The sequence below is a fragment of the Microcaecilia unicolor genome, chromosome 12 (assembly GCF_901765095.1).
Source record: "Microcaecilia unicolor chromosome 12, aMicUni1.1, whole genome shotgun sequence".
Lineage (NCBI taxonomy): Eukaryota > Metazoa > Chordata > Amphibia > Gymnophiona > Siphonopidae > Microcaecilia > Microcaecilia unicolor.
Window position 1 is genome coordinate 62,815,742 of NC_044042.1, and position 26,890 is coordinate 62,842,631.

General features: G+C 44.6%; 1 protein-coding gene across 2 annotated transcripts in view; it reads right to left on the minus strand.

Annotated features, from left to right (window-relative positions):
* Positions 1-26,890, minus strand: part of CDON (cell adhesion associated, oncogene regulated) — a 192,800-nt gene that overhangs the window by 26,720 nt on the left and 139,190 nt on the right. For both annotated transcript variants that reach the window (XM_030220695.1, XM_030220696.1), the window contains exons 14-16: positions 14,637-14,759; positions 9,809-10,042; positions 8,332-8,600 (exon numbers count right to left, since the gene is read on the minus strand). In XM_030220695.1, coding sequence (XP_030076555.1) covers positions 8,332-8,600; positions 9,809-10,042; positions 14,637-14,759 — 626 coding nt within the window. The remainder of the gene's footprint in view (positions 1-8,331; positions 8,601-9,808; positions 10,043-14,636; positions 14,760-26,890) is intronic.

The following is a 26,890-nucleotide window of genomic DNA, read 5'->3' on the forward strand; positions in this document are numbered from 1 at the left end:
GGCTGTCTTCCATTAGAAGGTTCTCGTCTTTTCTGCTGGCACTGGGCCATTATAGAAGGCTGCAGCACACCCCAGATCTATACAATATTTACTATTATTCATCCAGTCCAGGAGCATGCATGACCAGGAGAGAAAATGCGATAGAAGGTGGCTTATCTAAGTGGGATCTCTGTGCGCTTGAAAAACTCATGCACATCATCATTTCTTTCTGATTCCTGCATTGGTCCAGCTTGAAAACATTCTGCAGACAGGGTGATGACAGGCTAGTTTATCCTAAAGTTAAGGGGCTCATTTTCAAAAGAAAAGAACATGCAAAAAGTGGCACAAGGGGCAGATGGGTGTGTTTCTAACTTTAAAATTATATAATCAAACAAACAGAAAATGTTTTAGTCCAATATTTGCTGAACGAAAAACACTTTGAGCGTGGACCCACATTTTGGGGGCATGTCGTGGGCATGAGATTGTGCTGGAAATAAAAATGCCATTAAAAGTGATTAGCTGAAGGCCAAACTTGTCTTTGGACCCATCTGTGATTTTGCTGAGTTGGAGAGTGGAGAGGTAAAATTGTTGGTTTGTTAAAAAGAGTGGAGAGTTACTGAGTGGTCTGTAACCTTTGTTTCTTTGCCCCTGTCTGAACCTTTGGACCCTCACATTTCTTGCCTTGCCTCCTCTGTCTCTCACCTTCTAAAGTCCTTGCTCACACCTGCCAACTCCCCAGCCACACGTGTACCTTCCCCCCTTCCCCCACCAAACCCTCACTGTCCCCAAACCCCTACACCTCCCATTCAAACCCTCTACCTGCTTGTCTTCTGTCTCTCATTGTTCCTTTGTTTGTCCACTCTCAGTTTGTAACTGTGCTTTGTGTTGCTGCTGTTTGTGTGAGGACTGTTTGCTGTTGCTGGGAGACACTGTGCTTTATGTTACAGCTGTTTGTTGGTGCTGGGAGAGACTGTGCTGTTTGTTGCTGCTGTTTATGTTAGGAGTGCTTGTTGGTGCTGGGAGAGTGAGTGCTGGGTCTCACTGGGTGCAGTAGGTGGAGAAGTGCACAGTTACTGGGCTTAGTGGGTTGCACCTGTGGTGGTGGGATATCTGCATGTCAATCATGGATGCACTGAAAGCTATTGTTGCTGACGCTTTGCTGGATGTGGATGAGAGTTTGGAGGGGTGGCCCAGATAGAGATACCCCAATATTTAGGCCCAGGACCCACTTAACGGACCTCACTGACCAGCAATGCCTTACTAGGTACCATTTTGATAGGGATGCCATACAGCACCTCTGTGACCAGCTACAACTCCTCATCCAGGCCAGGACAAGCAGGAATAATCCAGTGCCAGTCCCAGGGCCGTGCCAAGGGTCTGTGGCGCCCCCCTGCAGGAGATCAGTTGGCGCCCCCTCCCCCCTTGAAAATGATCACTGCCCTCCCACTCCCATGTCCCAACTGCCCACCCTCTTCTCCTCCCCAAGATCCCTTTTAAATTTACCTCCGTCCGGCAGCAAAGGCGCGCCGCAGCGTCAATGAAGGAGGCGGTGCTCCCGACATCTTTACTAGTCTTCCCTTCGCTCAATGTCCCGCCTTCTTCTGACGTCATTTCCTTGACGTCAGAAGAAGGCGGAACACTGAGCGAAGGGAAGACTAGTAGAGACGTCGGGAGCGCCGCCTCCTTCACTGACGCTGTGCATTTGCTGCCGGACGGAGGTAAATTTCAAAGGGATCTTGTTGGGGGGGAGAAGAGGACAGGCAGTTGGGACGTGGGAGGGCGAGGTAAGCATGGCGCGGCGGGGCGCCCCCCAGAGGACGGCGCCCTCCTGCCGTGCTTACCTCGCTTACTGTGTTGGCACGGCCCTGGCCAGTCCACTTTAACGTCACTGCCTCTCTTACCTTTCTTGCCATCAGAACTTTTCAGTCAGTGCTAGCAGTCAATGCAGGCCTCACCCAGTCCGCCATCTCCAACTGCCTTGCCCAGTTCCTTGATGCCTATGCTTGGTTTGCAAATGGAGAGAAAGAACGTACTGCTGTTTGCCGTGGACATTTTCTTGATGCAGGGACTAATACCGCCGCTGCACATTTTGTGTAGCATACTTTCGATTGGCGGAGACATGTATCTCAGAACATCTATGACGTTTGCAGTATGTCCTCTTTCTACAAATGTTTTGTGTATTTTCGAATATCAGAACACGTTTATTTATTTCTTCCATTATGGGCTTGCGTTTTTAAATGTTTGGTAAACATTCATTTTGCCATTTGAACAGCATATCGAAAATCCCCCTTTACATGTATAACTGGTAACATAGTAACATAGTAGATGACGGCAGAAAAAGACCTGCACGGTCCATCTAGTCTGCCCACGATAAACTCATATGTGTATACCTTACCTTGATTTGTACCTGTCTTTTTCAGGGCACAGACCGTATAAGTCTGTCCAGCAGTATTTCCCGCCTCCCAACCACCAGTCCCGCCTCCCATCACCGGCTCTGGCACAGACCCCGTATAAGTCTGCCCTCCCATATCCTAGCCTCTCAACCAGCAACCCCTCTTCCCCCCGCCACCCAATTTCAGCTAAGCTTCTGTGGATCCATTCCTTCTGCACAGGATTCCTTTATGCCTACCCCACGCATGTTTGAATTCCATTACCGTTTTCATCTCCACCACCTCCCGCGGGAGGGCATTCCAAGCGTTCACCACCCTCTCCGTGAAGAAATACTTCCTGACATCTTTCCTGAGTCTGCCCCCCTTCAATCTCATTTCATGTCCTCTCGTTCTACCGCCTTCCCATCTCCGGAAAAGATTCGTTTGCGGATTAATACCTTTCAAATATTTGAACGTCTGTATCATATCACCCCTGTTCCTCCTTTCCTCCAGAGTATACATGTTCAGGTCAGCAAGTCTCTCTTCATACATCTTGGAACGCAACTCCCATACCATCCTCGTAGCTTTTCTTTGCACCGCTTCCATTTTTTTAACATCCTTCGCAAGGTACGGCCTCCAAAACTGAACACAATACTCCAGGTGGGGCCTCACCAACATCTTATACAGGGGTATTAAAACCTCCTTTCTTCTGCTGGTCACACCTCTCTCTATACAGCCTAGCAACCTTCTCGCTATGGCCACAACCTTATCGCACTGTTTCATCGCCTTCAGGTCCTCAGATACTATCACCCCAAGATCCCTCTCCCCGTCCGTGTCTATCAGGCTCTCCCCACCTAACACATATGCCTCCCTTGGATTTCTACTCCATAAGTGCATCACTTTGCATTTCTTCGCATTGAATTTTAATTGCCAAATGTTAGACCATTCTTCCAGCTTCTTCAGATCCTTTTTTCATGTTTTCCACTCCCTCCGGGGTGTCCACTCTGTTGCAAATCTTGGTGTCATCCGCAAAAAGGCAAACTTTACCTTGTAACCCTTCGGCAATGTCACTCACAAATATATTGAACAGAATGGGCCCCAGCACCGATCCCTGAGGCACTCCACTACTCACCTTTCCTTCCTCCGAGCGAACTCCATTTACCACCACCCTCTGGCGTCTGCCCGTCAACCAGTTCCTAATCTAGTTCACCACTTCGGGTCCTATCTTCAGCCCTTCTAGTTTATTCAAGAGCCTCCTGTGGGAAACCGTGTCAAAAGCCTTGCTGAAATCTAAGTAGATGACGTCCATAGCACGTCCTTGATTTAATTCTCCTGTCACCCAGTCAAAGAATTCAATGAGATTCGTTTGGCACGATTTCCCTTTGGTGAAACCATGTTGTCTCGGATCTTGCAACTTATTGGCTTCCAGGAAATTCACTATCCTTTCCTTCAGCATGGCTTCCATTACTTTTGTAAGACTATATCTTGTTCTTCAAGATCATGATCATTTAACATTTCAGAAAAATCATGAAGAAAACATTATACTACTAAACTACTATGGCAAAAGGGTTTGTTTCCTGTATAGCATCAACACACTTGGCTTCCTGTGTGTTACAAAGTTCCAGAGATGATGCTGTGGTTGAATGCTTGTCCTCACCAGGCTGACTGTCAGCCAGCTGCTTAGATCGACAATGTGTGGTCTGTACCACATGATGCATTTGTGGGGAAATTCAATATGGCTGCAGTGAGTGAAGTTGAGAAACCAAACAGCTCTGAAAAGATGAAATGTTACTGCAAGTTGCCTAACTACAGAGCAGGTTAGGTGAAAAGATCAGAGGCTCACTGATTTCAACCTTCCTCTGACAACTATGAGATAAGAGGTACTATGATGCCCTTCCTAAGCGTTGCTTTTTAGCTTTAAGCACTTTTTATTGTATACATAGAGATCAGAACTCTAATTTATGTGATTTCTTCAGTTACAGCTGTTTATAACCAGTAGGTGAAATTTTGTGACAACACCTTTATGTTATATTTATGGATAAGTAGCATATATATACGGATTGTTAATAACTTTATACGTTTATGCATATGTTTTGTATTTATAACTGTTTTTATTTTAATACCATTTGTTTTTATACTAATACCTGTTGATTTTATCATTTGTACTAATACGCTTTTATGTATTTACTAGCCGCTGAGCCCGTAAAAACGGGCTAGTATAGGAAAGGGGGGGGTTGAAAGCCCCTTCCCGTCACCGCTGCAAGGCCCCCCCCCGCTGCCGAGCTCGCCCCCCCCCCGAGTCGCCGCCACCCCTCCATCCGGCCCGGGCCCTCGCTCTGCTATTGAAACAGCGAGGGAACGCAGCACACAACTCTGCTGAGCTGCCGTCGGCCTTCCTTCTTCTTGTCTGCCTGTGTCCCGCCCTCGTGTGATGTAACGTCGTCGAGGGCGGGACACAGGCAGAGAAGAAGAAGGAAGGACGGCAGCTCAGCAGAGCTGTGTGCTGCGTACCCTCGCTGTTTCAATAGTGGAGCGAGGGCCCGGCCGGGTGGAGGGTGGGGGGAGCGTTAGCGATGGCGGTTTCGTCCCTCGCAAATGCGCAGTAGAGACCCTCTCTGTTCCTCCCCCATCATAACGTATTGACGCGGGGGCGGGGCAGAGAGGATCTCTACTGCGCATTTGTGAGTGAGTACAACACTCGCCATTTTATATGCTTGATTAACAGTTTGTTTGCAGGCTCTTAACACAGCCCTTTGAGAGGGCAAAACATGGCCATGTCAGACTTGTAATTATTTATCTATTTATAGTTTTAATGGTGAATAAATTGGACAATTTTTAAATATATCATTGTTGGGTGCAGTGGCGTAGCTACGTGGGGCCTGAGGGGGCCGGGGCCCCCGCAGATTCACCCCAGGACCCCCCTCCCGCCGCGAACCCGCCCGCGCCTACCTTTACTTTTGCTGGCGGGGAATCCCACTCCCCGCCAGCCGACGTCTTCTCAGTCCTTCCTGCTCTTCAATTTGTTTGCTGACGTCCTGCACGTAATTGTACGTGCAGGACGTCAGCAAACAAATTGAAGAGCAGGAAGCGACTGAGAAGAAGACGTCGGCTGGCGGGGAGTGGGATCCCCCGCCAGCAAAAGTAAAGGTAGGCTGCAGCGGTGGCGGGTTCGCGGCGGGAGGGGGGGGCGGCAATGTCGGTGGTGGGGGGGCGGCGCCGGGGGGAGGGCTAAAATGTGCCCCTCCCCCCGGGCTCTGGACCCCTCCCCCACGGAAGGCTGGCTATGCCCCTGGTTGGGTGAGTTGCTTCTTTTCTACACCACTGCCCTGCCACCTCTGTAGCTTCTGGCTCCTACAATAACTGTCCATTTGGGGGGGCCCTTTTACCAAGCTGTGGTAAAAAGAGCCTTGCGGTAGCGGTAGCAGCTGTTTTTGCCGCTCGCCGAGGCCCTTTTTACTGCAGCAGGTAAAAAGGCTGCAAAAATACATGGCCATGCAATAAGATTGCTTTTACCGCGTGGCCATGCGGAGGGAACACTTACCGCCACTCACTGAGGTGGCGGTAATGGCTCCCGTGTTAACCCAGTGGTAACTGGGTAGCGTGCGGCGCTGCCGGATTAACGCTGGGTAGTCGTCGCGCAAAAAAAAATGAGCCCTATTTTCCTCAACGTGGGAAATGGCTGGCGGTAGCTCCAAATTGGCAAGTGGTAAGCCAGCGTTGGGCTTACTGCCGCTTGTTTAGCTGTGAATGCACAAATAAAAAGAAAATGTTGAGCTGAAGATAAATGGGTATCAACGGGACACCCATAAGCTGTTAATAAACTTGGGTGAATCTACTCTTCCAACTGAACTTCTTCCTCTGTTTGTGTTGTTACACTTTTAGGACTAAATTCTATAAATGGTGCTGGAAAAAACTGCGCTAAACGCTATTCTATAAATGGCATTCAAAGTTAGGCCCAGTGAATAGAATAGTGCTTAGAACCAGGAACTGCGACTATCTTTAAACGTGAAGTATAACCCCTTGCACCTAAATTAGACACAGATCCCATTTATTCTCTATCAGCATGTATAAACTGTAGGAATGTCACTGATCTGCCCCTGACCCTCCCATGGCCACGCTCCCTGTTTCTAGCCACATGTAAAATTTACGCACAGATCCCGGCACCTAAAAATAAGAGTGTAAGTTTTAATTAATGCCAAGTGCAAAGTGATGCATGTGGGAAAGAGGAACCTGAATTATAGTTATGTAATAGAAGGTTGCACTTTAGGAGTCACCGACTGGGAAAGGGATCTAGGGGTCATCATTGATGATACGTTGAAACCCTTTGCTCAGTGTGCGGCGGCGGCTAAGAAAGTAAATAGGATGTGAGCTATTATTATGAAAGGAATGGAAAACAAAAATGAGGGCATTATAATGCGTTTGTATCGCTCCATGGTGTGACCGCACCTCGAATATTGTGTTCAATTCTGGTCAACGCATCTCAAAAAAGATATAGTGGAATTAGAAAAGGTACAGAGAAGGGCGATGAAAATGATGTACATTCTGCGCAAGCTTTTTTCTCAAAAAGCCTTCTAACTGCTCTGATACCAAAAAGACATATCAGTTACCCTGATATAACAAATGGAACTTGTAAGGACATTTCAAAAGATGTGCCTGGTGGTAAAACTTTGGGCTTTAAATCCATCAGATTTTCTCTCTTCTTTTCTGTCACTTATGAACCATCAGGGAGCAGATGTGCAGACAAATTCAGAAATAGTTAATTGAGGTGATGGAAATAAATCCTTAATAATACTCATTCTCTATCTGGCTGTAAAATAAAATTGGCTATCAAAGTAGCCCTAGATGCCAAATCACTATCAGGTTCTCCAAATATCCTAGATAAATTTATAGCATCGAATGAATTTTGATGGGCCTGGCTCTCACCATTCTCTTTCTTCTTAAAGAAGTAATACACTGCAGATGTTTGAAGGAGGGTGTTTAGAAAAGTGTGGAAAGCATAGTTTTTTTTTCCTCCACAGATAATTTTCCAAGATTTTCAATTTATTAAAGGACCATACGATGGCCTGTAGTAAATACTATTTTGTCAGTTTGAAGTTCCCTTCTTCTCTGAAGTATTCAGATGGGTACTATAGACTTGTGAAGCCAAAGTTAAGGACCAAGATTTATGGGCATAGATGTCAACATTTCAAAATGACTGGGGATGCACAACACAATACAAATTACCCCTCCGTGGACACAATGAAGACACTTGCTCAAAATTGGGGGGGTGCTACTGAGCACTGGCACCCACAGAGCTGGCTCCTATGGGATAAATCTTCAATAAGAGGCAGTTAAGTCTCAAACTGGGAGGCAGGATAAAGTATGATTTTCTGCAAATCTTCCAATGTGGGGGCCTTTTTTTGATATACTAATGGGCATTAAGCCCTAATGCTTGCTTAGTGTGGAGGAAAGCGGTATTTCATTTTCTGCACACGCATGTTAACAAATTTTTTACATTATATTTTGGAAGGGAGCATGTCATGGATGTGTCGGCATTAACCAGCTCGCGCATTCCAATTAGCATACACTAACTGGAAAAATACCAAGCCCAAGCGTTGAGTGCTCCAGTATTAACTCTGCATAAAAAAACAGGCTTATCTTTGCCCACTAAGCCATGGCCGGGTAAGTCTGACCATCGACATAACCAGCCATGAGCTAGCCGGCATTGAAAAACCCAAATATTCAGTACTGGTCACTGGAAACAGCCCGACACTGAGTATCCAGGTTGAACGCCGGATGAATATTGGGCTGTCAGTGTTCAGGACTCCCACTGCTTGAGCTCCTAGCTTCTACAATTAGCTTAATCAGGCATTCCCGAAAAGGCAGGAAGCTATAAATTATACTTTTAGTAGCTACAGGAAAAACTAGAATAGCTTACAACAATACACCACACAAGTCCTTGGAAATACACACTCCAAAAAAAAAAAAAAGGAAGTTCTCTTACATTTAGCAGATGATGGGAATGTTCATACTCCATGTGGGTTCTGCTGAGAGGAGTGTTGTGACCCGGATAACTAACAGGGCCTCCGCTCACCATACCATTCATTATTCCATTGACTCCATTGGGAATCTTGTGGTGAAGGTGAGGGCAGCCATTGCTCAGGCCGCCATGGATGTTGCCATTCATATGACTCGTGCCTGGTAGGGTGTTGTACTCCACCATCTGCCCACTGAACTCAGAGCCTTGGTACAGGTACCGTGGAGGGTCATACTCTGCATGGGGTAAAGAACCAAGGGAACATTAAAAAACAAAAGAGGTAGCTGGTTTTAAAAGCCTCTCCACAGAATCTGCAGTTACACATGTACATGGAGTTACCCTTTGAAGATGTGGATGGGTCACAGAATACAAGTACTATATCCTTGTACTGAAACAGGCACAAAGTACACACCAAAAACTACATGCTGAGAAGAAGCCCAGTGGTTAGAGCAGTGGGCTGAGAACCAGGGAAGCCGAGATTCAAATCTAACTTTTCCCACCGATGCTCTTTGTGACCTTGGGCAAGTCATTATACCCTCCATTGCTGCAGTAAAATGTCATATTGTAGCTGCCAGTGATTCCCCCTCCTCTCCACACACACACTTAGTGACCCCAACGGTAAACAAAACTAAAATGTGATATTTTACTAAAGCTTAGCATCTCATGTACCTCCCCCCCTTACATATCTTACCCCAGGCAACTAATGGGTTTGGTACACCTCACTGCCTGTTCCAGCTCACCTTCATGGTTCTGCTATTTCTGTCTTCAGTTAGAACTGAAGAAATAGAAGATCACTTACAGTTCGTATTGTGTTGTTCGGCTCTAAATTTCAGACTAGTCTCCTGGCCTCAAATCTAACTGAGAGGCATAGACTGTAGGATCAGTGCTGTTTCTTTGGCGGCAGCAGCCAAGGTAAAAATATGACATTAGGGGACAGGAAATCATGGATGCCAGGGTGAAATGTACAGGCACTGTGGTGATCTGGCACCTAGGATTTATGAAGCTTCCAATAAAGTATGGTAGAACATCTATAACATCCTTTTTCACCCTGCCCTCCCTATGGAGTCCGGCACACATGTGCACTTGAGCTAGTCAATATGTGTCGTCATTGTGTAAAGTAAAGGGTGTGCTCCTTTTGTTCCCCAAAGGCTATGATTGCTGTATCTGCAGCAAATAACCGCCCACTCCCATCACCACCCCCACCCCCACCCCAAGGAGCAGAAGCCAGGGTTAGCTAAAAAAACAAAACAAAAAAAAAACCCTCTGATCTCCCTATAGCAGCTAATTATCTGGCTGCTCCTCAAATGGACTCTGATCCAACATTTGGATACTGGCCCAAATATTGAGAATGGTGACACTGCTCTACATCACAGTTTACTAAGTAGGTGGTCTGATTATTTGTAAGTGCAGGTTTAGCTGGAAATAATATGCTGAGATGACTTACTCTGCATGAGTCTCTGCTGCCGGTTCTTCCAAAGACACATGACTATGAAGAGGATTAGGATGAGTACCATGACTCCAAGGACACAGCCCACGATCAAGTACAGCATGTCACTGCTCCTGGCAGTGGTGTGCAAAGTTCCAGCACTGCTGCCCCCACCACTGCTACGGTCTGAGGAACTGGAAGGGGTGCTCAGATCCTTCACTGGGTCCTCGGACATTCCAGGTGTTCGCCTGGCTGTTGGGAGATGGAGAGAGAGGGAAAGAAGCAGACAAACAGATTCACTGACAGTAGGATTTCAGACACTGCTTCACTGTCAAGGTTACTGTGGGTAATGCATGCTAAACAAGTAGCATGCACGGAGAAGCTAGACTTGTCTTTAGAGTAGGCAACTTTCAAAGCAATGTACAGAGGTAAAAAGTGTCCTCTCTCGATGCAGCCAAAACACCGCATGCTGTATTGAGAGGAGGCGTTCTTAAAGGATTTCTTAAATCAAGGAAGAAAAATAACACATGCAGATTGCATTTTCAAATCCATGCATGCTAGTTTCAATGACAAATGTACCCAAATGTCCATGGGTACTTTGTGGCTGTGACAAGTTTCAAAGCAAAAGCAGGTGTGTGATTTCACCTTGAACCTGGTGCAAATATCCATGGACACTGCCCCAGTGCATTGAGTGTGAAAATTGCACTTGTGGGTGGTAATCTTATGAAGGTTTTCTTGCACATAAAACTAATTTTACACATGGAAAAGATCTATTATACAATTGTGAGTCTGTCTATGCACATATGTTCATGCACTCGGAAGATGTCCACTGTGCATATGTGTTTCCAAAGACATAGTTTGGGCAGAGTAAGGGCAACTTGGGCACTGTGTTAAATAATTAGGCCCAAAATGTGGAAATCAGAAAGTTAAGGACCTGAAAGCACAGCAGAGGAACAAAGACAAAGTGGAACTTGGCAGAGGAACATAGACAATGCGGAACCTGGCTGAGGAACAGGAAGTGAGGAACATAGCAGAAGAGCACAGATAATGCAGAATCTGGCACAGCAGCACAGACAGAAGAACACACATGATGCTGAACCTGGCAGAGGAACACAAACAATACTAATCTTGGCAGAGGAACATAAGAACGTAAGCATTGCCATACTGGGACAGACCGAAGGTCCTTCAAGCCCAGTATCCTGTTTCCAATGGTGGCCAATCCAGATCTCAAGTACCTGGCAAATTGCCAAAAGAGTAAAGCAGATTTTATGCTGCTTATCCTAGAAATAAGCAGTGGATTTTTCCAAGTCCATCTTAATAATGGCTTATGGACTTTTCTTTTAGGAAATTATCCAAACCTTTTTAAAATTGGGTGAGCCAGAGAATGTGGTAAAAGCAGTTAGCTCAGCAGGGCTCAAAAGGTTTGGATAAATTCCTAAAAGAAAAGTCAATTTCTTTACTTTACTTTATTTCTTATTAGTTGCCAATGCAACTTACGTCAAGAAAAGAAGTACATTCTTCAAAGTTACATAGTGAAATTTACAACAAGGGGAGAGGAGGTTCAAACATGATATAAAAAAACTAAGTACTGGTAACCATTTATTATTGTACATTTTGTAAAATATGTCTTTTGAATAGATAGGTTTTCAGCTGTTTGCAGAATGTTCCAAAATGAGTTATGGTCCTCATTATTAAGATGGACTTGGGAAAATCCAATGCTTATTTTTAAGATAAGCAGCATTACTTTTCTAAGATCTTGTCAGGTACTTGTCACCTCGATTGGCCAGTTGGAAACAGGATAGTGGGCTTGATGGACCTTTGGTCTGTCCTAGTATGGCAACACTTATGCTGCTTCTTATGCAGCAGTTCCCAAACTGTGCACCGCATCACCCCGGGACACCAATGCGAACTCAGGGGTGCCGCAGTATATTTTCCTCACCCCCCCCCCTCCTGCCACCACTCAAGCTGGTACTGCTGGTTCTCTAGATGAGCAGCAGCAGTGGCAAAACAAGCTGCAGCCACCATGGGGCCATTCTCGCCATTCATGAAGCTCACGATCCTGTTCCCTCGGACATCACTTCCTGTTCTGGGGCATAACTGGCAGCCATGTGAATGAAGAGTCTTGGCTCACAGTTGCCATAGCTTGCTTTGCCACTGCTGCGCTAAGCAACCTTTACAGAATAGCACAACACAGATTCCCATGCTCTATTTTAGGTGCGTGGACTTACGCCTGCTGAAAGTTGGTGTAAATGCTGGCATGCAACTAACAGCAGTGGGCACGTAAATAACCCTGTTCTATAACAGTGCATCTACATTTTGGTAACACCCCTGGCCCTATGCCCCTCCCACGGCCATGCCCCCTTTTGGGTTGCAAGGGAGATAGTTTAGGCGTCCAGTGTTATAGAAAAGCACATAGGCAGATGTGTGCGCAAGTCCTAATTGGTGCCAATTAATGTCAATAACTGATGGTTAATGGCTCATTAACTAATTAGTCTGCGCACAGATCTGGGATCCATGCCCAAATTTGGGTGACCTTTATAGAATCTGGGGGTTTGTGTGTATAACACATGCATCAATGTGGCCACCTACGTTACAGAACTGCCCTTTACATATAGGACTTTATAAAATTGTTAGAGATTGGATTTAGGGCTCATGATTGCAGGATTCCAGATAAAAGTGGCACAAACAAGGTTAAGGGACCCTTTTACTAAGCAATGCTAAAAAGTGGCCTGTGGTAGTTTTAGTGCGTGGTTTTCCCGTGCGCCTAAGCCACTTACAGGGCAGCGGTAAAATGCCACATTTTTCTTTTTGCCCTTAATGGCCATGCGCTAATTTCCCAACTGGTGCATGGCCATTAGCGTGGGAGCCCTTACTGCCATCTATTTTGTAGGCACTAGGGGCTCCTGCGCTAATCCAGTGCTAATTGGTTGGCACGCAGCAATGCCCAATGCTAAGCAATAAGTGCAGGGAATGCCTACTCTCCACCCATAAACACGCCCGCTTGCTATAAAATAAAACCTATGTTTTAGTACGAGATTGGTGTGTGCCGATTGGCAAACTACTGCAGGACACCTCAACGCATCCTGCAGCAGTGCTTTTGGCTGTGCTTAGTAAAAGGATCCCTAAATAAGCTGGGAGAAAATATAAAATGGAGGGAAATCCCCAGATAGCTATAAATAGTCGTGGAGCTGGATCCCAGTTCAGGTTCCAAATGAGCATAAAGCCCAAATAGATCAGGACAACAAATGACAGTGGGAAGGTGGAGATGGCTTGAGAAAAACCAGGTAGGCAGATTGAACATGAATCACTAAAACACCCGACACGGCACCGTGTTTCGGCACGGAGTGCCTGCCTCAGGGGTCAAGAGATGTTAATGCGTCTGAAACAAAGTTTAAGAACAACAATATGAAATTGCATCAATTAAACGTTGCTTCAATGAACGTGTAATCGGTCTTTAGAAAGTGTTTTAGTGATTCGTGATCAATCTGCGTATCTGGTTTTTCTCAAGCCATTGTTTGTTGTGCTACATTCTACATGGGATTTCTTTTGGTGGAGGAGCAGCCTAGTGGTTAGTGCAGTGGACTTTGATCCTGGGGAACTGAGTTCAATTCCCACTGCAGCTCCTCGTGACTCTGGGCAAGTCACTTAACCCTCCATTGCCCCTGGTACAAAATAAGTACCTGAATATATGTAAACCGCTTTGAATGTAGTTGCAAAAACCTCAGAAAGGCAGTATATCAAGTCCCATTTCCCTTTCTTCCAAAAGATCAGGAGTCACTTAGGCTCAATAAAATAATTTCTACTAATTTTTATGTCATTCCCCTTTCTCTCCCCACAGTACAGATGCTACTGACATGTACAGTGAGGTTACTCCCACATGCAATAACCAGTTATGGGTAAAATTAATTTGACAAAGATTTCAAACCAAAATCAGTAAGCCAGTTGTAATTTCAAATCAAAATCAGTCAACAAATGATGTCAAATCGAAATCAGCAGAGCAAGGCATTATTATTAAATGTAATTGTCACGGAACAAGATTATATACTAATCTGTCACTATTAATAAGGTTGGATGTGCAAATTACATCCATATATGGCAAGAATTAATATATAAATAGGATTTATGGACTTTGGTAGCTTAGTCTCAAGTTCAGACCTTGTCAGTGTTATTGACCATCATGGCAGGGCCGCCGAGATGGAGGGCAGGGGGGGGGGGCAGGGAGTCAAAATTCCCTGGGCATGGCCTCCAAGGGTAGGTCCAGGCCCAGCGCCAGCAAGCTTCTTCCTACTCCCACGGTCTGTCATCTCCTGCTCCTGCGTGCCGCCCATGACCTGGATGATTTCATTAGCACGACATCACGTTAATGCAATCATCCAGGTCCTGACTCCTGGCACAGACTGTGGGAGCAGGCATGCAGGAAGAGGTTTGCCGGTGCTGGGCCTGCCCCCCTCCCCTTGGAGGCAGAGACAGAAAGGTAAGGGGCTGGCGGGAGGGAGCAGCGGCGCGAGAGGGGGGTAGGGCAGCACGCGGTGGTCTGGTTCTGCCCTGAGCCCAGCTGTGTCTCTTGGCGGTCCTGCATCACGGTAATATATCTACGAATCCTAAGATTAAATCAACACCCATCAGCAAATGATTTTTGATTTAATAATGGAAAATGATACAAAAACACTTGAATATGTGATTTCAAATCTCAAATCAAAATCAGGGTAAGACAGTGATTTCAAATTGGAATTAAAAAATCATGCAAAATGGTTTTAAATTGTCATTTCTATTTGTTTGATTTGAAATCATACCCAACAGTGCCATTCACTGAGGGTGAGCACTGAGCAGGGTAAACAAGTCTTACCTTTAGTCTCACATATCATGACATTGCTATATTCGCTTTCGCCATCCTCATTGTAACACTGCATTTTAATATCATAGGAGGTTTCTGGTTGCAGGTGAGTGATCAAGTGCCAGTGTTTCTCACCTAGGACAGGAGAGGAAGCAAGAGCTACAGAACTGGTTCTGAACAACACACAAGTCTGTAGACTGTAAGAATGCAACCAAGGCTGTGGAGTTGGAGTTGGAAGCAATTTTGGGTGGAGTCAGTGTTGGAGTCTGTAAAAATGCAGGACCATAACAAGCTATGTACAGGCGGTGCACCAGGCAGAAGGGAAGCAGGGGCACGAAAATTGCGCCCTTTCCATTGGCTTCCCTTGCAAACTGAGCAGGGCGGGGGCACTCCAGCAGCGGTGCCATTGTTCCAAGGCACCTGTAGGAGTTCCATCCTATGGAAGCAGCCTGACCCGTTCTGGTAAGGTACAAATTCACTATTAAGATACAAAAGATAGAAAGGTTTAAGAAAGCACAGAAATAGGGTTCTTCTATGGTTCTTGTGTTTGTTTATTTTGGGATTATTTAGATTTGTAATTAGAGTGAAATTGAGGGATCTCATTATAAGGATTAGTAACAATGAATATACATGAGATCTATTTGCATGCATTGCCTCCATTTTATGCAAACAGATCTCATGCATATTCATTGGGGAAATCCTGAAAACCCGACCTCAAGGTCAGACACCCCTGCTATACATTATTGGAGTTGGAACTGGAATCGGAGTCGGACAGTAGAAAAATAGAGGAGACGGAGTCAGTGTCGAAGGTTTGGTGTATTGACTCCACAGCCCTGAATGCAACTTTCTTTTTCAGACTCTACAATGTTTGCATGTTTTCTTGGAGGAATCACTGATATTTTATGAACGCTGTTTGTACACTTTAGTATATTTTAATGTTAATAAAAAACAAGGAAATGTGAAAAAAAAACTGTACAAAAGTAAGCTGTCACTGGAGACATCACCCATAAACCTATAAAAAATGGCAACAATAACCACAAATTTGACATATACGGTTCAAATCTACAAATTGTTTACATCTCGAAACAGTCTTTAGGGAGCAATTTTCAAAGTGATTTCCATGGATGAATGGGTGTTTTCCTGTGGAAAAACCTGCCTTGAAAATTATTCTAGGCTCTCTGTGAGAAAAATGGAAAATGCTGCGGCAGGCCAATGGAATTATGCAAAGGAAATTTATTTTGAAATCTCTCTACCTTATTTTGAAATCTCTCTACCTGTTTTCTTCCACATACTTTGCAAATGTAAAATATGAGGGGGGGGGGGGGGGACAGAGTTGTAGCCATGGGTGGACCTGGGTGGGCCGAGACCCACCTACCTTTTTGCTCAAGGCTCACCCAGAGGTGGTGCATCCTGGCCACTCACAATCCAGCATCGTGCGCTGCCTTCCGTCCCACAGGTCCAGAATCGCTGCCACCTCCTCCTTCTTCTTCCCTTGCCGCTGCAGTGCTTACAGCTTACATTTTTTGGCCATCTGCGATTCACAGAGGCACTCCGGGGCCTTCCCTCTGCCACGTCTGGCCCTTGCATAAACAGGAAGTTGCATCAGAGAGTGCTGGATGCGGCAAGGGGAAGGCCCCGGCATGCCTGTGTGAATCGTACGCAGCCCTAAAATGTAAGCTGCAAGCACTGCAGCGGCAGCAGGGGAAGGAGAAGGAAGTGCCAACAATCTGAACCTGCAGGAGGAGGAGCCGTTCCTGGCCAGTTAAATAGCACTGAATATCGGCCGGATGGAGTTTTAGTGACCTGAGTGAACAAAAGAAGCCAAGCAATCGATAGTGTCAAGGTCTGTCTTCTATCTGTCTACCGTGTCACATCATCAGTCCATAGGTCTTAATAACATTAACATATGGAGTAATTTGATCTTAATAACAGGCATGTCATTACTCTAGATGTGATGCCTTCCATGTCATTCACTTTAGCATTCCAGTGACTTCCTCTGTTGAATCTTCTCACATGCTTGCATTCAGCCGTAATATATGTTCTATGTCTCTGCATCATGCATGTAGTTAGTAATACAGCCCAAAGGGACCCACACAGACTGACTCAGGCCATTCCTCTATTAGCAGTTGACACAATTCATGTCTCTGGAATATGCTGTGAAATATACTAGGAAAACTTTCTTTTAAAACAGTGAGGCCAGCTTGACTGTGCCTCCACCTCTTTATATCTCAGGAGATGTGGACTCCAATCCACACCAGACCCTCTGACAGAATAAATTTGTTTTAGGTGGCTCTCGGCCAGCTTTCACATAGAGAAACTCTCCAGAAGAGCAGAGTGTGCAGCCATAAATCACCCTCAAGTTTTTATTTTTTTTCCCCTTCAGTGGCTTGTGATAACTTTTCATAAGCGTGCCTCTTTTCAGGATAGGCTTGAGCACCTTGGGCTGCTGCCGCCATTCTTAAGGGCTGTGATCCTCCAAACTAATGGATTCCCTTCAAGCTGCAATGAGCAGCAGGAGCTTCTTGCATTACAGAGTCATCACCTAGCCTCCTGCAATTTTCAGAGAAAACAACTGGTACACTGGGTCAGACGAAAGATCTGCCTCGCTCAGTATTAGTGAAATGCATTCATTTGAAAAGACATAGTAGAAGTCAAAAGCAGTCCCCATGTCATTTTTTTGCCCGAAACAACAGGAAAGAAAATGAAATTTCAAAATTTCCCTCTGTTAATAGTGTGTGTTCTTTGGAAACAAGGGACAGTGCATTCGTTTGGTTGTTGCCCGCATAGTGGAACACATTTCCTCTTCTTGTTTGTGTGGAAGTATCCTTGAAGAAATTTAAAACTATGTTAAAACCTTAGTTTTTGTCAGTGCATTTGGAGTTGGGGATCAGGGGAGGTAGGGGAAGCCATCCAAGTTATGCCTGCTGTTTTCTTGTTTGAGTTACGTTGAGTACCTTGTGTGACTGTATTAGGTTTTTTCGTGTCATATCAATGGAGTTCTTGTTCTCTATTTACTTATGGGGCAAGTCTATACATTGGTGCCTCAGTTTAGATGCCCCAATGTGATGCGAATAGTGCCAATTTTATAACGGCATCATGGTGCCAAGATTCTGTTATATGTTTAGGCATGCCATCTTATGTCATATCAATGGCAGGCGTACGATGATGTGCCTAAGTGCACCAACGGGGATGTTCAATAAATGGTGCCCACAGGAAGGCTCAGAAGGTCTATAAAATCCTGAGTGGTGTAGAACAAGTAGAAGTGAATCGATTTTATACTCTTTCAAAAAGTACAAAGACTAGAGGACACTCAAAAATTACATGGCAACATTTTTAAAACAAACAGGAGAAAATATTTTTTCACTCAACCAATAGTTAAGCTCTGGAACTCATTGCCACAGGATGTGGTAAAAGCTGTTAGCGTATCTGGATTTTTAAAAAGTTTGGACAAGTTCCTGGAGGACAAGTCCATAGTCTGTTATTGAGATAGACTTGGGGGAAGCCACAGCTTGCCCTGGGATTGGTAGCATGGAATCTTGCTACTATTTCGGTTTCTGCCTTGTGACCTGGATTGGCCACTGTTGGAAACAGGATACTGAGCTAGATGAACCACTGGTCTGACCCAGTATGGCTAGTCTTATGTTCTTAACTCATTGCATAAGGTACGATGTGATACTACATATGTGTACCTGATCTTGATTTGTCCTTGGCATTGTCTGGGCACAGACCATAGTAGAAGTCTGCCCGGCACTGGCTTTGTTCTCCAACTTCTGAAGTTGACATTGAAGCCCCACTCCAGCCCATCCAAAATCTGTCCAGCCAAGATCAGGGCACAGACCACAACAGGCTGCCCAGCACTGGCCTTGTTCTTCAGCTACTGAAGCTGAATCTGATCCATATCCAAAACTGTGCACCCAACTTTGGGCGACCTATACAGAATCTAGGGGCAAGTGATGGCACTTAACTGGCTATCAAAGCACAAACAGGGAAAAACTCTATGCCAGAAAGACCAAACAGGAAAAAGTAGAGGCTGATCAAAGGATGAATCCTTCACTGGAGATGTTATGGAGAAATACTTTATTGATGCAGATATTAAGGGACTGAATACTCCCAGTTAGCGGCTAGGAGATAACAGTCTATAATACATGATATAGCCGACTATCCCAAAATATTCAGCGCATAGCCGGCTATTGTAAGTGGCCGCATCGGGTTGTGTAAATAGCTGTAATATCTTTGGTTTTAACGTAACCGGCTATCTCTGAATATTAACTTAGCCAATTAAGTTTAAACTGGCCAAAAATAAACTGGATATTCAATGCTGGTCACTGAAAACGTCCCGGCATTGAATATACAGGCTGACCACCAACTGCGGGAGTTAGCCGGGCTTCCTCCTGTGGTCTGAATATCAACCCCTGAGACTATATCTGTGTTAAATGTTTCCAAATATGTAAGTTGGTAATGGTAACTCATATGAGAACTGTTCCCCGGCTTCTATATATGGTGCCCACGAATTGCGCATGGATTAATTGAATAATGAGGGGTTATTGTGGATGCAGCTTGGACACGTATGATTGTCAGTAGGAACCAACCCCACAGCGTTGCCTCCTGGACAATATGGCTAATGTAGAGGAGGGCACTCAAGTTTCAGTGGTATTTCTTCGGAAGGCAGTTTTGATTGCCAAGCGTTGTATCATGCTCCAATGGATTAAGGACCAGGCCCCTACCATCATGCAATGAAGGAATCAAATGTACTATCTCCTGCTTATGGAGCATTTTACCGTGGAAACAAAAGGGCCAAAGGCTAAAATATGATTTCTCAAATTGTGGACTTCATATCTGGCCACTTTATCAATGAGAGAGAATTCTACCTTTTTGAATACATTGGAGATATAGTCTTTACAAGGAATACTCAGGATTCTACTGCTTTAGACATTGTGGGAAACTTGTGTTCATAGATGGGGGGAGAGTGGGGGGGGATAGATTAGGACATGGGATGTTGTGGATTGGGGTATGTAAGTTATGAGGGAGGATGGTACACTGGTGATGGGGGTATTTTAAAAGAATTCTACACTGTTGTCATCTTGTTGAGAGAGTATTCTGTTTGGTCACATTGATTGTGTTAATGTTTTTGCTGATTTGGTGACTCCAATAAACATATTTAAACTAAATTGAATAACAAGACCTTAACTACCAATAATTGGGTGCTAACAACCAGTTATTGAAGTTAATTGTCACCACTTAGGATTTGTGCTCCATCTAGCTGTGCCCTATAAGGCATGGTGCCTAACCCTACTAGTGTGTAACTCAAACGGAGGCTGGCCGTGGGCATGTCAGCGGTGTTCCAAAAAGTTGAATGTGTAGTTTCAGAATACTGTTTCAGTGTGCCTAGTTCTAGATCAGTTCCCACTCACCAATTCCAATGTGGAAAATTGCCACCTAGGACGATCACCACCTAACCAATTCCCACCGCTCCAGGAAGAACAATTCCTACCCTTAATAATCATGATGCATCACAATCTGAAATTTATCTCTTTCCCTTTCCCCTTCTAGATCATTGGGGGGGGCAATTCCCCTCCCACCCACTCCCAATCATTACCTTTAACACACCACACCCAAAACATTTTTTAAATAAACCAAATTATATATATATATATATATATATATATATATATAAAAGTTACACAAAATATTGACAAATCATCCACACCATTCAGCAACACTTCTCATAAAATAATACGATGCAATCCCAACAGAACACCACACAAGAAAAAAACAATGAAATAGCCAGGGGGGAAAAGTCCTAGGAGGGAATTCTCCAGGCGGGAATTGGTGGGTGGGAACTGTCCGGGTGGCAACTAGCTTGCTACAGTGTGCCTAACTTGGGCACCAGCATTCACACCAGGTTTCAGCAGGTGTAAGTCTGGCATGCACAGTTAGGTGCAGGAATTGGCACAAAGTGCCATTTTAGAAAGAGTACGCGCCCTATACAGAATATTGCTTAGAGACGATTTTTTTCCGTGCCCATTTCTGAGCGTCATTTCTAGAATTTCCCCCTGCGTGTCAGTGCAGAAGAATGGCCACATCCATTCCACATTAAAATAACCTGAAATGTGTTTCTCAGTTATGAGTTAAAGTAGACTTGTTTTGCTGTTTGCTTTTGGATTTTATGTTGTCATATGCTGTGGCCATCATATATCCACATATTTAAAAAAATGCATTTTTTCTTGACATTTGATCCGATGATGAGTTTCTGTTTATCTGGCAAATGGACATAGCGTTGGGGATGAGGGAGGGAGAGAGGGGTGATGTCCATTGAGGAGCAGCTTGGAGATCAATAGGATGACTGAACTCAAAAAGAAGTGGATGAATTAGTCACAGGCTATTTAACCTAACAGCTGGGGATGTCACCTTGGGATCACAGCATCTCCAAACCATGACTGCTGAAAAGTGGAGAGGGAATACCAGGGGCATAGCCAGACACCCAACTTTGAGTGAGCCTGGACCCAAGATGGGTGGGCAGAAGAACCCTTCCCTGTCCCGCAGGTGATTTGGTCTATCCTTGTCTCACCTGCATGCCATCTGCTATTTACAAGGTATGCAGGAGGGACAGATGTTGGGAGTTTTCGCCAGCCACACCATAGGTGTGCTGCTACTGGGTGGGCCTGGGCCCACCCAGGCCCACCCTTGGCTACGCCAGTGGAATAGACAACTTCTACATATTTCTGTTACACTTTTTCTAAGCACCTACTGTTTGCAGATATTAGAGACAGGATGCTGGAAAACATCAACCCTTGGCCTGATCTGGTTTGGCAGTTCTTGTATGTTGCATCAGGCAATAGCACATAGTTCAGTCAGATAGAAGTGGCCAGTCGGCTGCACCACCAGCCCTATTCCTTTGTAAGCTAAGCTGGGCACGTCCATAGTGTGCAAGCAGAAGTGACCATGAGATGAACCAATGCAATACCTTCCTTTAATCTGCAGGAACATAGAACCTCTGACCCCGTACAACTGTACAGTTTTTATTAACCATTTACTGAGCTCTTGACATAGACCGAGTGCAAGCATCACAATCACCTCATCTGCAGGTTCCTTCTGCTCCGTTAGGCTCCCAGATGGATCAAAACAAGGGCTGAGATCTGGCAGCTTCAATTTCCATTGGCCAATCATCAGGGGAAATGCTTTCCATACTACATATCCTCTCCCAATTTTCTTTTATCTACGCATTGCAGCAACAATCCTTATCTAGAATCCATATATCAGGGCTCCTTCCAGAACTCTGCAATCACGGGTTCTAAATCCATACAGTGAGGGGAGCAATTCTCTATAGGTTGCCCACGGTTAGGTGTTGGGATGCTGTGCACTAAGGGGTCCTTTTACTAAGCTGCGGAAAAAGGGGGCCTGTGCTAGCATCAGCACGTATTTTGCAGTTAAGGGCTCCTACGCTAACCCGGCGGTAACCAATTACCGCTGGTTAAGTTCCGGTGCTACAAAAATAGGACATATTTTTGGAGCGCTGGAAATGGCGGTAGTTCCGGATTGGCATGCGGCAAGCCCGCGGTGGGCTTACTGCTGCTTAGTAAGTGTACCTTCTATATCAGCAATTGCGCAATTGCATTTATGCATCTAACTTTAGTTGTCACCACTTATGCCATGTCAGAGACTGGTGTAAATGCCCGCACCTAAATGTAATTGACAGCATTCAATAAACGTAGTGCGTAAGTGCTGACCATGCTCTTGACCCGCTCATGTCCCTTCACGTTCACACCTTCCTTGCAGTTGTGAGCTATAGAATTTACAAGCTAAGATTACAGAATGCCGACTAACTTGTTACTGCCAATTAGCAGCTAATTAATGAATTACATTATCTCCCTAATTCTACAGATGTCACCAGAAATTGTGCTTAATGAGCTAATTAGTGCCAATAATTGGCTTTTTAAGAAGCAATTATTGGCACTACTTAGATTTAATTAGCATTTATGTGTGGAAATTTACTTTGGGGTGCAGAAATGGGAGGGTCATGGGCATAACAGGGGCGTTCTTAACATTTACACGCATTGTTATAGAATAATGGGGATAGCGTGTACATTTGCATCATGTTTCAGTTGGTGTAAATGACTGCGCCTAAAGTTAGGCGCGATTCCCAAGCGCTATTCTATAAACCATGCCTAACTTTAAGCACAGCTTATAGAATAGCACTTTTTTTTGGCGTCAAAATGTTGGGCGCCATATATAGAATCTAGCCCTATGCATATAACTGTGGGTATTTTATACCCTGTTTGTGCAATTTTGCACACTAAGCATAAAATTGCCTACACGAGATTATAGAATTAGGGGATGGGTGGTGCTATTGTGAAATACCTTGTGGCTACCACCTCCCCGACCCAGAGGCTGACCTATAGAACAGAAGATCTACACCACAAATTAAACCCAGGTCCCTCTAGATGGGAATATGAAGCACGGCCACTGCTACACAAAACATCCACAAACCCTTCAATTTTAATTTAATTTGGCATTTATATTCCACTTAGCCAAAACATCAGTACAAGGCGGATTACAATAAATAAATATTACTAGAACTAAATTACAGCAGATAAAAACTGGCCTGAGGGAATGATTACTAGTAGCTCCTGCCTACTGTGAATCCCTGCATGATCACATTTAGCTCTTCTGATTGCCATGTTTACCAGCCACCATTGGCTAGTTAAGATTTCCTTCAGTACTGGAGCACGGTAAGACTAAGAGATGCACTTTTGAGATTTCTCAAGCCTGGGTTCCTGATACATTTCTTCGAAACACTGGCCATTGTTGGCCTGGGGTTGCTCTACGAAGCAGCTTGTTTCACAGAGACCATCAATAGTATAGCTTTGGTTTGCTTTATTACTTGAATTATATGTTCTTGAAAGTGCATGACAATGTGGGAAGGTGTTTTAGCCTATGGTGGTAATAGATCAGGCACCTAAAAGTTAAAGAAAGTGCTGATCTCTGAGGCATTTTTCCTTCCCTTTGATGGAATGCACAATTTCAATTTACAACGCAACATGCAAAGACATTCTGGTCATACTCTGCTGCCACATCAGCAACAGCAACGCAAACTCCACAGGCTAACAGACCCTGTGGGACGTATCACATATCCTTGCAAATCAACATTCAGAAGCTCACCGTACCATACCAGCAACAGATTCAAGAATTCAAACTGCAGTAACTGTACCTATGAAAAGTCTAAAACATCAGTACAGCTGGAAAAACAGAACAAGCCACACTGTTACAGACTCCTATACCAAATCTACAAGATACAAGAATCCTTTGTTGTGGCTACAAAAGGAAAGTACAGACCATCACCTAGTAAAAAATAAGAGACTACAGATTAATAGATATATAGACAAAAAAAAATGAAAGGGAGAATCTAAGAAACCAGACTGTGAGCAGAAGAATACTGAAGAAAAAGAAATATCTACATTTTCTCCTGTACAGAACAAAATACAAGAAACCCACATTTTCAAAGCTGATATATCTCATTTTCTAAAAAGAACAATTTCTTTGTACCTTTGTTGTCTGACCATTTGGATTTTCCAGTTGGGTTGTTCCTGGCCTCTTTTTACCACCTCCTTTTGTTGTTTTCTTCAAATACTTTTCAAAGATCTCATTTCCCTTTTCTGTTTCCTCACTGTCCTGTCTTCTTCCCTTCTTCCCTCTGACACTGATCCTTCTGTCATTTTTTCTCCATTTCTTTCATCTGTTGTTTTTATCTGCCTTTAGCTAAATTTCATTCTTTCTTTCCCTTCACAATCTTCAGTCTCCCTTTTTTCACCTACTTACCAGCCTTCTATGTCCTATGTTTAACTCCCTATTCCTTCTATTCCCACTTCTCTTATTTTTCCCCAGACTCCTATTGCCTGTCTTTCACCAACTTTCTAGTCTCCCATTTCCACTCTTTGCATTCATCACCTCTTCAGCCTCATTTATCTTGGCCTCTCATCCCCACCACCAACCCCAGCTCCCTCTCTGTCACTCATCCCCTCTCCACCTCCAGGCCCTTTCTTGTTTTACTCTCTTATTCAGGCTCCCATTTGATTTCTCCCCATTTTCACTCTCTTTCACCTACTTCAGTGATCTGTGCCCTTCCTTTATCCCTTATTCTCTTCATAGTCCTCTCTCTTTTCTCCCTTTCTCCACCATTCTTCTCCCCTGTTTCATTTTCCATACTTCCTCTCTCTTTTCCCAGCATCTACCCACCCATCTCCTTTTCCAATATTTATTTACCCTATTTTTCTCTTACCTTTATTCCAGTATCCATCTCCTAGCCTCTTCTTCTTTCCTTGCATATGGCTTTGCTTTTCCCTCTCCCATAGTATCTGTCCTCTTCGTTCTCCCAGCCCCAGTCCCCACATCCACCCCTAGCATGCTTCTCCCAGGCCCAGCATTAGATTCCCTTCTCCCACCCTTATCCTCAGTTCCTGTATTAACTTTAACCTCCTTTCTCCCTGTCCCAGCAACAGACCAGTCTTTCAGCCTCTTCTGCCACCTGCCCCATCATTAGAACCCTTCTGCCACCCCCCATTATCTGCCAATATCAGCCCCCTTGTACCATTCTCAGCCTCGTATCCGCTTCCAGGCTCCTTCTTACACAGTCTGCCTCTGTAACAGACCCATCTCCAAGCCCCACCTCCCACCTGTCCCTTGTTAGCCTTCTGCCCCCCCTCTTCCCATCCCCAGCATTACACTTATCTCACAGCATCAGCCCCTTTCTCCTATCTGCCCAGCAATGGTAAAGCACTTGAAGAATGACAGAAGTTTGTCTTTCTGCTGTCGCTCTGCCTATCCATAGAACTGGTATAAATGCTCACATATAAACGCCACAGATAAGCATATAGGGCTAGATTATATATATATACTAGTAAAAAAGGCCCGTTTCCGAAACCAATGAAACGGGCGCTAGCATGTGGCTTTTTTTTGTGTGTGTGTGTATGTGTCACAGAGTTATTTTGTGTGTGTGTGTGTGTGAGTGTGTGAGGGTGCGGTGTGTGTGCAGGTTGTTGATCTGTGTCTTTTTTTGTTTTGGTTTTTTTTGCTTGGGGGTTGGGGGATGTGCTGTGCTGTCCTTGGTCGCTGTTTGCTGCTGGCTGGGTCGCGGGTAATCCTTCCAGCTGGGCCGCAGCTTGTCCTGTTCGCCCACGTCACAGATGGTGACGGGCACGTTGTTTTCCGGCTCCTCTGACTCCATGTCAAGCAATCCCAAACATAGTCTGTGCTATAGGCCCTCTGGCACTCTTCAGTACTGGCATTAGGCGTTTAAAAATTCCCCCCCCCCCCCCGGTCTATTTTTGCACATACCCACAGCAGGAATATTCTTCTCTCGTTCCAGCAGTGGGTCTGTGCTCTCCGTGCTGCACAGATAATGAGCCATTATGCTGGGGAATGCTCCTCCCTTATTGTCACGTAATTTCCTCTGATTGGTCCGTCTTACGTTGCCTAGTGTTGCCTGGGAATGGTGTTGTGATGGTCCTTTGTGTTTCAGAATGTTGAGGGTGTTTTTTCTGATTGGTCCGTCATGCGAGGGCGGGGCAGAGAGACATGATCAGTGTTCTGGCTTCACCACCATGAATCCATGAACCCTTCAGGGAGTGACTGAGTGACTTCAGAACGTTGTCTTCAGAACATTGAGGGTGAGTTTTATTATAGTAGATATAGCAACTACGCAGTAAAACAATACGCCTAGGTGTAATCTCTAAAGTACGCTTAAAATTTGTAGAATAAGGTTGAAATTTCCACTTGGTATATAGAATACGCTGAGCGACTCTCCACATTTGGTCATGTCCATTTAAGCCATGTTTTAGTCAATAGCACAGCACAGGTTGTCAAGTTAATCAGCAAGTTCTCTGGAAGAAGCCTTTGCGAAACGGGTCCCCATTTAGATCTTTGCCCACCATATGAGATTGTTTGGCGCTACATAAGGAATTATTTGAAAATGCCTGTAGATATCATCCTGTACAGATTTTGACCCTGCGGAATAGACAAATCCGCTCATAGCAAAGTCATTTTTCTATGCATCTAAAGCTAAGCGTTATTTTTTTGATTTTTGTTGTTGGTAGATATTATGATTGATGAGTACAGTTTTGAACATTTCTGATCTACCTAAGATTTTTTTGGGAGGTTTTTCTAGACCGATGATGACTTTTTTTGATCGATGACATTAACAAGTGTGGCCGCAATAGATTTGAGCCCAATATTGTTGATCAAGGTATTGATGCGGTCTTTTCCGCTCTATT